Consider the following 18,044-nt stretch of genomic DNA (forward strand, 5'->3'; position numbering starts at 1 on the left):
CGAAAGCTTATGCTCAGATAAATTTGTTAGTCTCTAAGGTGCCACAAGTACTCCTTTTCTTTTTGCGAATACAGACTAACACGGCTGCTACTCTGAAACCTTTCTCTCGCCAGTCGATGTTGAAGGCTCGGGGAGGTATCCTTGGGTTGGTTTATTCTTGAGTCTTCTCTGTCTATGGCAGCTTGCTTGTGGAGTGCTATTTTGAGCAGGATAGCTGAGGGTATGTGTGAGAGAAAGGGTGCTCACTTCAGAGTTTTTATACCCTTCTCCTTCCAATTTTCATGACATTATAGTAAAACACTCCTCTTTCAGGCTTGTTTAGATTCAAAGTTGATTGCTGTTGCTCTTTGGTTGGCTTCATACCTTGGGGGTCGGCTTAGGTGACACCTTCAGCTTCTGAAGTGCAGCATTTCTTTCTGCCTTTGTGCTTTTTGGGACAGGAAAGATCTATTCCAGATAACTTTTAAAATTAGGTTTAACTCTTTTTATTCAGTCCATTTTCTGAGATTCTTTCAGTTTTGTTAGCATTTGACAGGAAATTAAATTCTGTTCTTCAAATAGTCCATATACTCTTTTTTTAATAGAAAAGTTTTTAGTTGTCAGAACAGTCTTCTTAAATTTAAATAACTCTTACAAAGTCTTGAACTTATATAATTAAAAATTGTTGACTTTGGAAAGATTATTCTGGTCTTCTGCAGTTGGTTTCAGGGTTTGCCACTGCCAGTAATTAATTCCTCAATAATATAAATATTCTGTACTTAAATGGCTTTTTACACTACTTTAGCAAGGTTATTAGATTCCATGTTAGTACATAAAGCTTTTTACCATTTACATAGCAATAACATTAGATGCTGTAGTTAGAGCTTTGCATTTATCTAACATATCTGTAAGAATACATTTCACAAAGATGTTTTGTTTATTTCTTAAATGTTGAAATGACAAAGTTTAAAACTTCTCCATATACACATGGTTTATCTCTAAAGTTCTTAAGAACAGAAGCAGGTTTTCTTGCAAGAGAGGGTAAGGATTGGTAGAGCCGACTTTACCTATTTGTATTGCTCTGATAACACACCCTACATCCCTTTTTACTATTATGCCTCTACTTAAAACATAAATGTTTTATATGATCTGTTTTCTTTAAGTGTGCTTGTCCTTGGAAAATAGAAGTAGAAACCTTCTGGGATTTCTGTGATTAGCTTTCATATTTTGTAACATAATTTTACATATGTATTGTTATACTTCCAAGCACCCTGGCTATAGCATTCTTGTAGCTGTATCTTAATATTCAGTAAATATTCTCCTTGATTTCCCAGTTCACTTGTGGTGGTGTTAGCATACACACTTTCAATGGTTGTATAATGTACTGTATCAGTAGGGAATTTTATCTTCAGATAACTTGTTTATAAGTATAGTAATTCATCTTTAAACTCATAATTAGACTCTGTAGTCTATTTACCTCTAAAGACCTGGGAGATTTACTTATGTAACTTCCTTAGTCTACTGAGAGGAGGCCAGTCCCCTATGTTAGCAACAACTACATTTAGTTCAGATAAGTCTGCTACAGATCTGAGTAAAATTTATTTTGTATAGTTCTGAAAACACTGCATGTTCTTTAAAAGACTAAGTTGCAAGCCAGTTTTTGCGTTATAAAGCAGGAAGCACACTGTGATTACAATAGTTTTCATTGTGTTTGGAGTCCAAATGAGGAACATGAATACAATTGAAAGCAGAAGCTCAGGGTTATTTCACTTCACTTAAAATTATTTGTTTCTAAAAAAAATAAACCACTGAAACAGTGGCAACCATGCAGCTGGCTTCCTGGGTCCTTGACTAGAAGACTATTTAGGCAAGTGTTGCCAGATTAATACAGGCAGGCTGTGGGGAAAGGGCCTCTTCTTATGGCTGTGCTACACAAGATAAGCTATTAGCACAGTTTGTTTTCAGAGGGGAACTTCTGTTGTTCCAACAAAGAATGTGTTTCAGTAGCAGAACCAACAACACTTCAATTCAGCAGGATGAAACTTTAGATTTTAAAAAAGAAGAAAGTTTGTAAACAACTGCAAAGTGACTGAGTTGAAATGATTGTTTTATTAATGCAATAGGACATTGATACACTTATACATTATGATGCTAACTTGAAACCACATTACTTTTATTGTCACAAGGCGGTGGGGGTGTGTGTTAAAATTGGATCTGTTTCTTAGTACAGTGGAGTAGCATCTTATGTGGGGGTTAGGTTCTAAAGTCCGCGCATAAGGCGAAAATCGCATATAGTCAAAATTACCCTTGAAAATCCCTTAAATTGCCCATAAAGTACAGTATACTGTACATGGTTTTGTGTATACAACCCTGTACAGTAATATGCATAATGTATACAGTATTGTACAGTATATAATAGAGTACATATGCAAAATATAATTTTATAGTGCTATATTTTTAATTACAGGGGGGAAATTACAGGGGGTCGTCAGGGCTTGATGTTGATCCAGGTGACGGAGAGCGAGTCGTAGACGAAGTGGTTGGCTCTGGTTCAGCTCGAGAAGTTGATTGCATAGGCTCATCTGCTGCTGGTTGTTTTTCCTTGAAAAACATGGTGATCAGCAACTGTCGCTGTTGTCTCTTGAGCTGCTCAAACATTTCTTGATACGGTCTCAAATAGTCCGTAATACTACATGTGATTTTGAGGCTTCGTTCCATAGAGGGATCGTATTCAGGTGTTTCGCTGCTTGGAACACTTCAGCAAATTTATGAAGATTCCATCTTGCTGGCTCTTCCTGTTCTTCGTCATCATCTTCGTCTCCTGTAGGCGATTTTATCAGTTCCTCTCACTCTTTGTTAGTCAATGTTTCTCTATGGTTCTCAATTAATTCTTCAGTTTCTTCCTCAAGAATGTCGACGAAGCCATCACCACCTGCTTGCCTGGCCACCTGAACAATGCGTTTCACTTCTTTGTCAATGGTCGGGAAACCCTTAAAATCATTTACACATTCTTTCCATAGGTTTTGCCAACATGCATTGACTGTTTCAGGCTTGATTGCATCCATTGCCTGTTTAATACAAGTGATGCAATCGGCAATGTTGAAGGACTTCCAACAGTCCATCACATTAAGATTGGGATCAGCTTCCATAACGTTACATCTCTGTGAGAACGTAAGCCTCGTGTACGTGGCCTTGAAACAGTGAATCACACCTTGGTCGAGAGGTTGGAGGATGGAGGAGTATTGGGGGGGGAGAAAGATGACTTCAACGTCGTTATGCGCAAACTGGAGTGCCGCAGGGTGGCCAGGAGCATTGTCTACAATCAGCAACACTTTAAAGTCAAGTCCTTTCTCTTCAAGGTACCGCTTGACCTCCGGAATGAAACACTTGTGGAACCAATCCAGAAATAATGCTGCTGTCACCCAAGCCTTTTTATTTGATTGCCAGAACACAGGCAGGAGATTTTTGTTCTTGCCTTTTAGGCCACGGGGATTTGCAGTTCCGTGAGCAAGCCCAGCTTTATTAAATGCCCAGCTGCATTGCCACAAAACATCACAGTCACATGGTCTTCAGCTGCTTTGAAGCCAGGGGCTTGTCCTTCTGATTTTGAAATGTAAGTGCAGTTGGGCATTTTTTTCCAGGAGAGCCCAGTCTCGTCAGCATTAAAAACTTGTTCTGGAAGATAGCCCTTTTCTTCTATGATTTTCTTTAATTGTTTGGGGTAGGTTTTTGCTGCCTCTTCATTGGCAGATGCAGCTTCACCAGTAGTCTGCAAGTTTTTGAAGTTGAAGCGGTTCCTAAAACTGTTAAGCCAACCTTGGCTGGCTCTGAATTCCTTCTCATCAGAAGGCTGTCTCTCTTTGGCGGGAGGTTTGAACAGTGCGTAGAGGCTAAGAGCCTTTTCTCGCAATATGTTGCCATTGATAGGCACACGTTTACGGTTCATGTCTTCCAGCCATAAATTTAATGCCTTTTCAGTCTTCACTGAAGTCTTATCACGCACCTGGCTCATCACCTTAGCAGTTATTGGAGCGTTTGATGCAACAGCTTGACGAATTTCTCTCTCTCAAATCTTGATGGCACGGATGCTAGATTAGTTGCGGCCATATTTACGCGCCACGTTGGAGACCGACATACCATCTCCCAATAAGTCCAACACAGCCAGTTTTTCCTCCAGCGTTGGAACAGATCGCTGTTTCTTTGGCTGAGCAGCAGATGAAGTAGTTGGTTTGCGTTTAGGGGCCATGTAAGAAAAATACGTATCTTTGAACACTAGAATCGCACTCAGTGCAGCGAGATGCTCACACTATGAGAGGCACGCAGGAACTGAAACCAACTGAGGGAACAGCAGATTCACGTCTCCCATCTCACGCTCACTCCGGGGCATACGCTCATTGAGTGGAATGGTGGGCGAAATTGCCTGCACTATTTACAGGTTTCTTGTTGTTTTTCTTTTGCCAAGCGCGTATAGTTGAATTTGCAGAAGTTAAATGCGCGTATGATGCAATTCACTTGTAGTAGCAGTACGTTTATAAAACAAGAATGAAAAATTAAACAGTCTGTTTATCTTTTAAACACTTTAAATCAGATATCCTGGTGCAGGAGTATGTCAGATTTGGATCCTTGGACACATATTTGAAAAAGAACAAAAATTCTATCAATATCTTGTGGAAATTGGAAGTTGCCAAACAGTTGGCATTGGCCATGCATTTTCTGGTAAGTCAATTTTTTTCTTTTTTTAGTTTGATAGTCAAATTCATATGCTTATGGTTTATTATCTATACATATTACACACACACACACACACACACACACACACCCCACTATACATTAAAATAACATTATTATGCAGTCAAGCACTCAAAGGTTACGAAATGCCAGAATGAAGGCTGCCTGTTCAACCTAGTTCAGCCCCTTTGTGAGTATGCCTGAAGATAGTCTTTAATTACATGATCACATACTGTTTTTTCCACAGGATCCATGCCTCATTCAGTTCACACAATGGACAATGTTCAGTTAATGAGAAGCTAATTCAATATTTTGTTTTCTCCTTATTGTTCAATGTATGGACTTAGGCCTAATTTACTGCACACTATTCATATACAACTCTGAAGATAGCATTATTAATTTTGTCATGGGCTTTTCTGTAGCACTTATTGCAGAGGTAAGCAACCTGAGGCCCACGGGCTGTATGCGGCCCGTCAGGGTAATCCGCTGGGAGGCTGTGAGACAGTATTTACATTGACCATCCACAGGCACAGCTGCCCGCAGCTCCCAGTGGCCACAGTTCGCTGTTTCCGGCCAATGGGAGCTGCGGGAAGCAGCAGCCAGCCCGCGCAGCTTCCCATAGCTCCCATTGGAAAGGCGAACCGCGGCCACTGGGAGCTGCAGGCAGCCATGCCTGTGGACAGTCAATGTAAACACTGTCTCATTGCTCGCAAGCGGATTACCCTGACAGGCCGTGTGCGCACTGCAGGTTGCCCGCTACTGGCTTATTCGTATAGTATCTAAGTGCGTCACAAACGTTAATTAATTTATCCTCACAACATCCTTATCCCCATTTTATGGATGGGAAGCTGAGGCACAGAGAGATAAAGGTCAAAAGTGTCCACTAGGGCAGCATTCAACTGTCTTAACCACGAGACCCTCCCTTTATTTTCTGCAATCCCCTACCTCCTTCACTACACACCTTCCAACTTCTGCAACAAATGGGGCAGAGGTCCTACGAAAAGCAGCCTCCTTTACTGTGAAGTCCTGATTCATGCCCAGAGCAGATGCATCCTATTCACTAAATGAAGCAGCGGTCCTGTGGGGGAAAAAAGTATGTGATCATGTAATTAAAGACTATATCATAATGCATACAAATAAGGGAGCTGAATTAAGGTTGCACAGGCAGCCTTAATTCTGGTATTTCCTAACTTCTGAGTGTTTGACTTTGCAACCTTAATAATCTTCTTCTAGTATAACCTTTTGTGTATGATTTCCTAGGTTTTTTTAAAAAAAGCAAACTGAAAAAACAGAAATTCCATCATATGGTTCATCAGTAGGACTGGAATCTTTAGATCCACCTGACAGACATCTGACACTAGAGTTAATGGCATAACTGATCACACAGAGGATCACAACCTACTAGTGGTAACCAGCACTAAAGGGAGATGAGACACTCACCTTGATAGTGGGTTTCACAGATATTTGCCAGCACCAGAAAACTGGTGAGACTCAGCTGTCTTGGGTTCCATTCCAGGCTCTGGAGGAGAGTCTGTTCTAGTGGGCACAGATTTTTGCACATTCCACCAAGCTGATTTCTTCTGCCCCATCCCCATTAACCTGTCCCTGTCCCTTCTATTTTTCACCCCTGGCTATTTGTGACAGTCCCAATCTCCTTGCCTTCCCAATCCATGGCCCTGCTCCTCAGGCTTCTCATCCCAGTCCCTGTCTTCTTTTCCCCAGCCATCTCCTGCTCTAAGTTTTCTTTCAGAGTCAGAATCTCTCCTCCTCTCCACATGCAGTCCCAGGCTTCTTGCCCAACTAATCCAAGTTTCCCCCTCCAACTCCCAGTCCCGGTTTTTCTCCTCCAGTCCCAGTCTCACTAGACTCCTTGTCCCAATCTACTCCTTTCTCTCTTGCAATCCGGATGACTTCCCCCTCTGTGCTGCCTGGGTGCCATAGGAGGCATAGGAGAGGCATATTGAGGCATAGGAGAGACAGGCCCTGCTTTCAGTTCTAGCTCCCAGCCCCATCCTAGCCCCTTCACGGTTCAGAGTAGCAGTTACAGGGAAAGCTCTTCTGAGCCTTCATAGCCCTGAGCCGGAGCATGCTCAGCTAATCTGTGGGGATGATGCATGCACAGTTTAGTTAGCACTAGGAGCAGTGAGAGGCTCCAGCACGCTCGGTGAGGATGCAGTCGGTGGAGATTTTAGCTGTTAATGTTGAAGAAGTCTTTACTGCATGTGCAAACAGCGATTTTTTTCAAAGGCTTATAACTTGGGAAAATTTGGGTGGATTTTCATGAGGATGGCAAAAGTTACATCTCTGACACACATGCCACCCTGCCAAATTTCAAGTCCCAGCTCCAAAGCGCAGAGGCAGTATAGCATTTCAGGTGAAATGTCTTAATTTTTTTAACATGGGCAAAGTAATGTATATTTTCTTATCCTTCTCAAAAACAACTGAACCATTTTGGCTGAAATTTTCCAAAAAAAATTGAGCCTGAGACACACATCGGGCATGAAAAATTTCATCCCTGACAGTTAAAGTTTCATAAAGTTATAAGCAACTGAGCATAGGACCTTATAATAGGAAGTATTGGGCAACCTTAATAATGGACGGTGCTACCAGCCCTGCCTATAATTAAGGGCTGATCTGTGAGCAGCATTCCTACTGAAGTTAAAAGGGACTTGAAAGCAGAAGAGGGGACAGAATTAGTCCCATCTGAGGGTTAGCCACTTACAAGATTCTCGGCCAAATTCTGCTCTCAGACACACGCAGGTTGCTCCCATTTCAGTCAAGGATGTTAGTGTCAATGGTCTACGTTATTTTTCTCCTTCTTAATCTCTCCTCTTGTGTCCTACTATTCTTCTACTTTCTCCCTCCCTTCCTCTAAATCTTCTATCCGGACTATGTTCTTCACTTCTCTGTTACTCTGTTGGTGTCATTCCTTCTCTCATGCTGCTCCATAAGCAGCTCTTATTTTGTCCTGTTTTGTTTGCCAAGTGGTCCGTTCTCTCCTCTTTTTGAAATCCCAACTTAAAAATAACTTCTTCCAGGAATCATGCCTACCATTCCCCCCCCCCCCCCATCTCCCTATGCTCAATATAAATGACCTTCTAATAATGTTGATAGCTAACCACCAGTGAAAGCTACTGCCTTTTTTGAATTACTAATATACTTCAGGCCTTATTTGATATCTGCCTAGCTGTAGAACATATATTAAAGCTATCTGAATTAGAAATCTAGATAGATAATGGACATAATTTAACCATTAGTTAAATTTTCTAACCAGTTGGAGAGGAATTAATGGTGTCATTTTATTTGTGCCTGCCATATGCAATCTGTTTAATTTCCTAGACTAACACTTTCTTTTAAATGCCTTCTGGTTTTTACCTGTTTATTTACATAAAAATGTATTTGTCTTTATCAGGAAGATAAAAGCCTGGTTCATGGGAATGTATGTGCAAAAAATATCTTGCTTATCAGAGAAGAAGATAGGAAGTCTGGAAACCTTCCATTTATCAAGCTTAGTGATCCTGGCATCAGCATGACGGTTTTGCCAAAAGACAGTAAGTCTTGGAGTCAACTGTCTGGGCTATTGTTTGTAACATTGAAAATATTTGTATTTTTATTCCTCCAACCTCTCATTGTACTGACTGTTTATTGTGATATAAGCTCCTCCAGCCTTTCTCCAGTCCCTAAAACACCATCCCAGACAGCAGTTAAAACTGCATCTTATCAACAAATGGCTATAGGAAACAGTCAAAATTTTCTGCTGGGTGGTTTTGTTTGGTTTTAAATAAGTCTGTACAAGAATACGAACCGGTTAAAATGGTACATTAGGAAGACTGGCATTTCAACACAGATTACTGTATGTTCTAAACAAAACATCTTTTCCAAAGGGATGTTTGACCATGCTGTAATGTGGCATGACTCAGTCTACTGTACTTGTGGCATACTGCTGGATTAGTAGTCACTGCAGGTCAGGATTCAAGTGCTTTATTATAGTAATGTGGAGAAGTTTAGAGAACATATGGAAAGCCCAGCATTTTCAAAAGTAACCAGGGATTTTCAGGTGCCCAATTTGAAACTGCAGAAACCTGATTTTCAAAACCATCCCCAACGCATCTCAGGCTGGGCACCTGGAATCACTGCACTCTTGAAAATGATGACCTATATATCTATAATATGCTGCTGTTCTGTCACTTTTACAAGCTGTGAAATGCTTTCAAATGGAGTAAAAATATTAGTAATAGGACAACATGCGCAAGTGGATGCATCTGATTATTGACTATTAGATGGATAGATTTCTCCCCTTTTTTGTCTTTTTAAAGTGACACTGTCAGGTGACAATTCATATATTCTTAAACAGGTTTCCTTAGCCGTGTTACAAATAACACCTTAGATTATTCAAATTGGAAGTATTTTTAAAATTTAAGGTACCAGTCTTCATTGATACTGTTTACTTTTGGGGGGGGGGTCTGGGGGGGCTATATTCAGCTTGGAAGATGAAAACAGACTAATTCATTTTGGCTTTAATCATATATTAATCATATATTTGGCTTTATAGTTTATATATGGTGGCAGGATGCTGCAACCTTCGGAATGCAAGCAGTGTAGTGTGATGATGATGTTATCCAATAAACTTTCCACTGAATTTTTTAAAAGTTGCAACATTTCTTTTGATGGCAGTCTTTTGTGAACTTAATTTCAAAAATCCTAAATCTTGGGTCTAAACTGATCTGACAGTATCCTTTTAGCTTGTTCCCCAATCAGTTTTAGTTTTGATCAAATAATGAAGATTCAAACAGATGAATTCCTGTGTGTGCACACTGCTGCTTGTTGCAGAGTCAGCATGTTGCGCCTCATCTGAAAACTGCTAAGCGTATGCCTCTGATTTTTCACCCTCTCAATCTTGTGTGGGAACTACTGTTCCTTGATAGTGGGAAAGGGCATTCATGTCAGAGCAGCAACACGATGTAGAAATTCCTTAGATCTGGCTTCATGGGGCTATAAAGAGAAGACAGTCAATGAACTTTTAAAATTAGAAGCAATGATACTTCATCCTAGTTACAAGTTCATCATTTGTGCGTGTGTCATTTAGCATTTACTATTGAAGAACAGGAACTTGAGAAGAGTTGAAGTATTTCATTCTAAAAAAATAAGGGAATTGTAGAAATTCAAACTTTTACTAATTCTAATGTGTTTAAGTAGAATTTGGAGATAAAAGTAGACACTTCAGTATTATTTGTGACCTGTTGTGTTTTCATGATTACATAGTTCTTCTTGAAAGGATACCCTGGGTCCCACCTGAATGCATTGAAAATCCCAAACAGCTAAGCTTAGCAACAGACAAGTGGAGTTTTGGTACCACTTTATGGGAAATCTGCAGTGGGGGAGACAAGCCCCTTGGTGCACTAGATTCTCCCAGAGTAAGTATTGGCAAGTAGCGTTGTTTGTTACTGTACCTGTGAATACCATGTTTCTTTGTTGACTATACTTTCTAGTCACCCTTAAAATGCTTTTTAGTGCAGTATCACATTGGGTCTTGCAGAGAGTCCCAACCCCAAATTATCCAATGCAGAAGCGTTTACAGATATAAAAATGTCTCCAAAAATAGAATACAACTTTAAAAATTTCCAGAATTATTGCTCCGTAATATTGCAGGTCTTTTCTGCAGGCATATTTAGTCTATCTCTCTTGAAAATCATCAGGAGAGTCCCCTAAACACAAAACCCAACCCTTTTTGGAGCTTTATACAAACTCACTTGTACCCATCACAGAAGCCTAATCTTGCCTGTGGCGGCTGCTGCTATAATTTCCCAATAGTTCCCTCAATGAGCTCATTTAATAACACATTCCTAGCAGAGCCACTGGATAGACACTTACCTGGAAGGAGAAACGTCTGAGATACTAGCCCCCTCTGACTCATCCACACTCTCTCATAATCAGAATGAGGCTCTTACAGCTAGAGACAGAACTCAGCCAGCCCACAGGTGGGCAAAACTTTCTTACTGTTCCATCCTAGTTAGGCTGCACAGAATCACGTGCGCAAAGAAAATAAATTGGTCTTTCTCGTTTAAACCAGAAATGGCTGTTCTGCCACAGATACCATGTTTGTCACAAAGCTGCTGAGAATGCTATTATATGCTAAAGCATCTTGTATATCTTTAATCCTAGAAGTTACAGTTTTATGAAGATAGGCACCAGCTTCCTGCTCCAAACTGGACAGAACTAGCAAATCTTATAAACAACTGTATGGATTATGAGCCAGATTTCAGACTTTCTTTCAGAGCCATTATACGTGATCTTAACAGCTTGTTCACGCCAGGTAAGCTCATGAAGAAAAGGGAATGGATTTTTGGTAGAAGATTGTGAACTCTTTGGGGCAGGAGCTGTTGTTTTTTTTCTGTGTCCACAGAATGCCTAGAATAATGGGATCCTGGTCCAAGGCACTACCAGAATATAAACAACAGAAATTATAATGAATATATTTTATTGTTTTCCAGTTTGCTATTAAAAGTGAATTTTACTGGGGGATCACCCAAAACATTTTCATTGTATTATAAATATTTATTTCAAATATATTGGCAAGATTGCACGCCTAGCTTCTTAGTGAAGCACATTATATCAATGATCCTTGTACTTTCTCCCAGGTGCTGGGATAAATACTGCTAAACTTGCTACTGTTCCTGCAGACTTACTCTCTGGTTACCAAATGCCCTTCTGATTTTTGAATGTTGTCCCCCCCTAGAAAAGGGGCCATTGCACAGTAGGTGTTATAGTTAAACCAGCAAGGATTGGTTTGCAAAAATGCATGTTTGAAAATTCTTAAGAGAAGGGTCACTATTAGTCAGCTGTCAAGACCAGTCTCTCTTTTTTTTTTTTTTTTTGGCCCAGCAGCATCCAGAGTGTCACTCCAATTTGCTGGTTTGTCATTCTTTATGGCAGCAACATAGTATCTAATATTTATTTAGGAAACTGAGTTCAATACACTGTTTATGTCTATCCAGAGCATAATAGAATATTGAGAGGAGAGGGGAGCATGTCAGCAAAATGACAACATTTGCCCTTTCATCATTTTTTTGTTTTTTGTTTGTTTGTTTTTGCCCAGATTATGAGCTATTGACAGAAAATGACATGTTGCCAAACATGAGGATTGGTGCTCTTGGGTTTTCTGGGGCATTTGAAGACAGGGACCCAACGCAATTTGAAGAGAGACACCTTAAGTTCTTACAGCAACTTGGCAAGGTAGGAAGCTTTGAACTCTAATTGGCTGAAAGAAATAAGGTTACTTAGGTGTAACTGAGGTTCTTCGAGATGACTCTGTATGTTCTCATTAATGGGTGATTAGCCACTTGGAAGGAAGTTTTGAAATCTAAGGCCTGGTCTGCACTAAAAAATTAGGTCGGTTTAACTACGTCTGTCAGGCATGTGAAAAATCCACACCCTGAGCGGTGTTGTTAAGCTGACCTAAGTCCCCCTGTCAACAGCACTAGGTTGACAGAAGCGTTCTTCCATCAACCTAGCTACTGCCTCTTGGGAAGATGAATTACCGATGCTGCTGGGAAAACCCCTCCGGTTGGTGTAGATAGCATCTTCAAGGAAGCACTACAGCAGCGCAGCTGTGCTGCTGTAGCGTTTCAAGTGTAGACAAGCCCTAAGTGGCTGGAAGAACCCCACCTTTCAATTGCCTCCCGGTGATTTCTTATACATTATTTTCACTGCACCCTTGTGTTACTGGAATAGATTGTGTAAACACGGTTTCAGACAGATATAAGCACAATGCACATTCTGTCCTGATTTTGCCTGTCAGTCACTGTGTAGGATATCACTAAACAGGAGAGAACTCTGGGATGGAATCTCTGCACTGAATCTAGTGGCACTGAGCGGTTAAATGTTTCAGGAGTGTGTTACTAACACCAAGAGAGACCTATCTTTTTCCATTTTTATTTTCTGCTCTTAGATTCATTTAAAATTGCTCCTAAGCTCTTCGGCATGGTAACTGATTATTTTTTTTGTATCTGAACTATCCTGAATATCCTCTTTCCCCTTCTTCCCACCTCCTCAACCTGCTTCCCAAACACATCTCCCCCTAATCCCACCTAAACTGTCCCCTGCGATACTTCCCCCCACCCCCACCCCCCGGCAGCCCGGTGTCCTGGTTTTTCACTTTGAAAATCTGGTCACTTTAATCCTGGTGCAGTCCTACACAGGTGATTAGGAAACGACTGTGACATGGGCTTTTTTAGTTTGCGTTTCTGTTTTGGTCTAGGGTAACTTTGGCAGTGTCGAGATGTGCCGGTATGACCCACTACAAGACAATACTGGAGAGGTAGTGGCTGTGAAAAAGCTACAGCACAGCACAGAAGAGCACCTACGAGATTTTGAAAGGGAAATTGAAATCCTTAAATCCCTGCAGCACGATAACATTGTTAAGTACAAGGGAGTGTGCTACAGTGCCGGTATGTAAAGCATTTAACATAAAATCATAGAACTGGAAGGGACATCAAGGGGTCATCTAGTCCAGGCCCCTGCACTCAAGGCAGGACTAAGTATTATCTAGACCATGCCTAACAGGTGTTTGTCCGTCCTTGCTCACACTGCTTATTAATCAATACAAAGCCAGAACTCCATTAAATGTTTTCATGTTGTTGGGATACATTTCCTGACTTTATCAGAGCTTTTATAGATGGCATAGCAAAAGAATCAGTGTCCATCATATAGTGCTTCATTATGCCAAATGGACACAATTTCATCTAGTTAATCTGTTGCAGTTATAGATGACTATTCTCTGATAACTTCTTTAAAAGTAAAAATTGTAACTATTTGCAACTAATCACACTGTAAAGTACAGACAAAAATCTGTGTAGAAAGTCATCAATAGTTCCATAAAAATGTTGGGGAACCTAAATATTTCTTCAACTTTTTGTTTTTGACTCACTGCCGTGTCTCAGCAGAGTGAAACTCACCACTTCATGGACTTCCTTTATGAGAGGAGAATAGCCAGGGAGTGTGTTAGAAGCTTTAAAGTCATGGAGTGAAATCTTGGCTCTGTTGAAATCAGTGGGAGTTTTGCCATTCTCATCGGTAGCGTCAGGATTTCACCCATGGTCTTTGCTTTAAAAAACCTTGTTTTCAAACCAAAATGAAGCTTTTCAAGCTGTTAACATTGCTGACCAACTTGACGGCAGCTACCATCTTCACCTGTGTAACGAGATGGAACTTTAAAAGACTAATTTCTGTTTTGTGTTGGGGGTGCTAGTTAAAGCATGAATCAGATATAACTTTGGACATACTAATAGTCTCTTGCTTCAGAAATAAGCATTTCCACTTCACCTTCACATGTATTTTAAGTAAATATTGTGGCTGGGACTCAGCGCTTAACTTGCAGCAGTAGCTGAGTGTAAATACACAAATTTGCATTTATGTTAATGTGGGTTTAAGTAGATAAATGCACATTGCTGGGCAGGCTAAAGGACAATTACTAAGCATTCACTGACACGGTATTTAATTAAAAATATGTTCAGTGATTAAAGAAAAGTTTAAATGCACTTCTGTGATTATGTCCTATTACAGTGCGATAACAATTTGATTTATTTTAGGTAAATGAAAATGTGGGAGAAGATTGCCTTTATAAATTCTGATTTCAGAGACAGCAGGACTAAATTGCTGCATAACTTCTCTCACTCCTTTCTCTAATCAAAACCAGGATTAGGTGGATTTTAGTAGATTTGCTCTCACTTGCTGCCTCATTGGAGTAATTTTTTTCCCCAGGGCCTACAGACTTTGAACATTTTTGTTGAGCTTGTCTGTGGCCTCTCATTCTACCCTGCAAAGGAGGTCTTTGTTCTCTTGAGAGAAACCGATTAGTAAACTTTTCCTAAAAGATGATGATAATATAATGATAGCCTGCTGTGCTCAGGAAGGAATCCCCTGCCCCCCCACCCCCACCCCACCACCACCACCACCACACAGCGCTGCATACTAGTGGGTAGGTGTATCATTAGTGTTGAGATTTGTTTATCTTCTTGTGAAGCAACAGATATTGCCTGATGCTGGAGCAAGGTAGTATACTTCATGAACAAATGAACTGAGCCAGTATGGCACTCTCAGTTTGTGAACCACAGAGGGCATTAATATTCATTCAGTGATCCAGGTACAATATTTAACTCAGTGTCCACCTGTGACAGTGAATTCAATGGGCTGAATCTATGCTATATGAAGTAGTGTTTCATTTTAGTCTATGTGTTCTTGCCATTTATTTCACAACTGATATGTTATGGGACATAGTAAAACTGAGAGACTGATCAACCCTCATTATGCTTCTTCATTAGAAAATAGTTGGAGAAAAATTGTCTGCTGTGAAGCCTCTTTAAAAAGGCCTAAATCTGTTGCATTGTCAGTGTTTTGGGCTTAGCAGAATTTATTGTAGAATCTTGTGCTATTTAAGATGTACTCTAGATAAGGCACTTGAGTATTTCTGGTTAAAAATTGCTGGTAAACTAACAGAGAATTCTCCATCGGTCCTGTAACTGTTTCTTCAATTATGGAGTCATTAGTTTGCTCTAGGTTGGATGCATCTGTTTGTATATTTATTTACTTTACTAGAAAAGTATCCAGCTGTGAAAGTTTGAGGTTTGAGTGAGAGAGGATGTCTAGGTATTCATAGAAGACAATGTGTACAAACACACCACACACAATCCATGTGTTTTGCTCAGTTCGTTGTGCATTCTTGTCACTTTGGCACTGCAAAATAAAACATTGATCACATTTTAGAAGTCCTTTCTCTACGACCTTCTCTACACTGGAAAAATACATGGTGTTTACTAATATGATTTTAAACATGTAGACAGGGACAAGTATGTGTTTAATATTGTGTTCATTAACATGATACTCTTTCCTATTGACTTCACCTCAGTTCTGCATGGATACAGTGGTATGCTCGTGCATTGTCCATTGCAAAATTGAAGCTTTATTTGCTGTGTGGCTGAGATCCCTGCGCATACCCATGTAACTGGATTGTTACTCCTACTTCTTTCTAGCTCTATGGGGTGTCTTGCCCCATGTGCTGTTGGTGGCACTCTGTGTATGACCTCCTGACTTTGTATTCCCTGCTGAGATGTGCCATAACTCCAGATTTCTTAGGATGCACTGATACAAACATGGCTGGGCATTGTGATAGTATGAACGTGCAAAGATGTCTGACACAAAACTGTGTTATGTTCTGCTCTGTGGACATAGTTCAACTTTGTGTTTATTGTAACTAGGTCAGAGGAGGAGGGTGTCATGACCTCGTTACAAAACCATGGTGGTACATGTAGTGCAGATGCGGCCAAGGTTAAAACTGCAAATCTATCCATCTTACTTCCATACAGAGTAAGAATGTGGTGTGACACAGGCTATGTAAGACTGTTCTAGTCACTCACTTACGTAAGGAAAGGAACTACACGTGTTCTGATGGAGCAAGAATAGAAGAGCCTCCAGGGTGAAATATTTAAATATTTTCAGCACTGTTTGCTAGTAAATTTATTTGCAGACGTATATAATTATTTGTATTAAGAAATGACAAAAATAGAACCTTACATTTTGTATGTATTTAAAAAGGTCGTAGAAATCTGAGATTAATAATGGAATATTTACCGTATGGAAGTTTGCGAGACTATATCCAGAAACACAAGGAGAGGCTGGATCACAAGAAACTTCTGCAGTATACGTCTCAGATATGCAAGGTAAGGAAACCTTTTGATGCTGTTTACAATGTACATACCTGCCGTCTGTTAGCAATGCTTACCCCTAAAGAATGTTTATTGATTAGAAATGCCTGATTCAGCAAATGAATGTTTGTTTTCATTGTCAACACTGGTTTGTGAGTAGGGAGTAACTAGATGTCCTACTTCTCAAAGGGTGACCACCACATCTCTGAAAACTAATCACCTTTTTGCTTATTCTAAGCAAGTTGGTCAAATGTCCTCTTAGATATTGGTGTTATGTGCTTCTTACTGTGTGAAAGTAAAGCATTCTGTAGTACATGCCAGTATACTCTTTAGTTGATAAAGATGTGAGCAGCAACAGAGGCACTGAAGCTTGTCTGTTTCCTAACTCAGACAGACAGCATGCCATCACTTCCACTTAATTTGTGTTTGAAGCCATAAGGATATCTTTGCAGCCATAAGGGCTAGAATTTTTTTTTAAAATAAAAGCTTAGATTAGATTTTCCAGAAGCTGATGACACCTAGGTATGGTTTCTATTCATCGTGGGCTAGCAGATTTTTCAAGATCTGGTTGTTCAACTATAATAGTACCATTACCACAACCGATAATAAAACAATCAAAGATTTTATATTTACACAGTGTTAGCCTTCTACTGGATGCTTTTTCACTAAAAGCAAAGAAGCATGTGCTGTGTTTTCCTGAGACCCAGGCACAGAAGCCAGAATCCTGCTAGAAATACCCAAAATTGCAATATTTGTGTTGCTTGCCTTGTTGCTTGGTATTGATGTAATATGAGTTTTGAAATCCTGAGAACCAAATAGGCATCCAACATTTTGGATGTCCTCATCTGGTCTCCTTCATGAGGCGGGTTATACATAATATAGCTTCCCTACCTATTGTGTTCAGCACAGGAGAAACTGTAGACATTTCAAATTTCACCAAATATCCAGGATTTTTGTAAAATTCTGACCTTTTCATTAAACATTTTAGAATTCCTTCTTAAAAAAATAAAAAACCCCAAAACCTTTTATTTTATTTTATTTTATTTTTGGCCAAAGGCTAAAACAAGTTAATCTTTTCAACATCTAAATGGAACAAAACCGTAAACTTGTATAAGAATTGTAGTGTATGTGAATGTTCCTATATATGCATCCAGATTCTTCTGTGACTAGTTTTTAGCTGTGAGTACTATGCCACCAGTTGTACTCCTGCAGATTTAGCTATGGTTAAATGTCAGTTTCACTCTTTTATTCTTACCTGCAGGATTTTGTTGTTGCTCTGAACTTTTCTGTTCAGTAACAGGAAGAGGCCTTAAGGTTGTTCAAAAGACTCTTTGAAGTCACTCCTTTTGAGAGGATTTTTTTGTAGTTGTTACTTTGTTTGGTAAATATATTCAGCTTTGAACTACTGAGACACTAAGTAGTTACTGTCTGAAATACTGTACCATGCTATGGCCATGAAATATGGGATGGGAGAAATCCTCATATCTTCCTCTTCATGAGCCCTCTTTCCCCCCTCTCTTCTTCTGCCTCTTTCTGTCTTTGAGTTTTTTGACATTTTAAAATCTCCCCTTATTTTTTTGCTCCACATTTCTTCCTATTGATTTTTTTAAAGAAGACTTTTTAAAAGTCTTTCTTCCC

The 18,044-nt window shown here is 39.8% G+C and overlaps 1 protein-coding gene across 3 annotated transcripts in view; it reads left to right on the forward strand.

Annotated features, from left to right (window-relative positions):
- Window positions 1–18,044, forward strand: part of JAK2 (Janus kinase 2) — a 148,729-nt gene that overhangs the window by 110,058 nt on the left and 20,627 nt on the right. For all 3 annotated transcript variants that reach the window (XM_084628541.1, XM_084628540.1, XM_084628539.1), the window contains exons 14-20: window positions 4,568–4,695; window positions 8,120–8,258; window positions 9,970–10,121; window positions 10,870–11,020; window positions 11,804–11,940; window positions 12,965–13,154; window positions 16,297–16,421. In XM_084628541.1, the coding sequence (XP_084484667.1) occupies window positions 4,568–4,695; window positions 8,120–8,258; window positions 9,970–10,121; window positions 10,870–11,020; window positions 11,804–11,940; window positions 12,965–13,154; window positions 16,297–16,421 (1,022 nt within the window). The remainder of the gene's footprint in view (window positions 1–4,567; window positions 4,696–8,119; window positions 8,259–9,969; window positions 10,122–10,869; window positions 11,021–11,803; window positions 11,941–12,964; window positions 13,155–16,296; window positions 16,422–18,044) is intronic.

The sequence above is a fragment of the Lepidochelys olivacea genome (genome assembly GCF_965140295.1).
Source record: "Lepidochelys olivacea isolate rLepOli2 genome assembly, chromosome: 5".
Classification (NCBI taxonomy): Eukaryota; Metazoa; Chordata; order Testudines; family Cheloniidae; genus Lepidochelys; species Lepidochelys olivacea.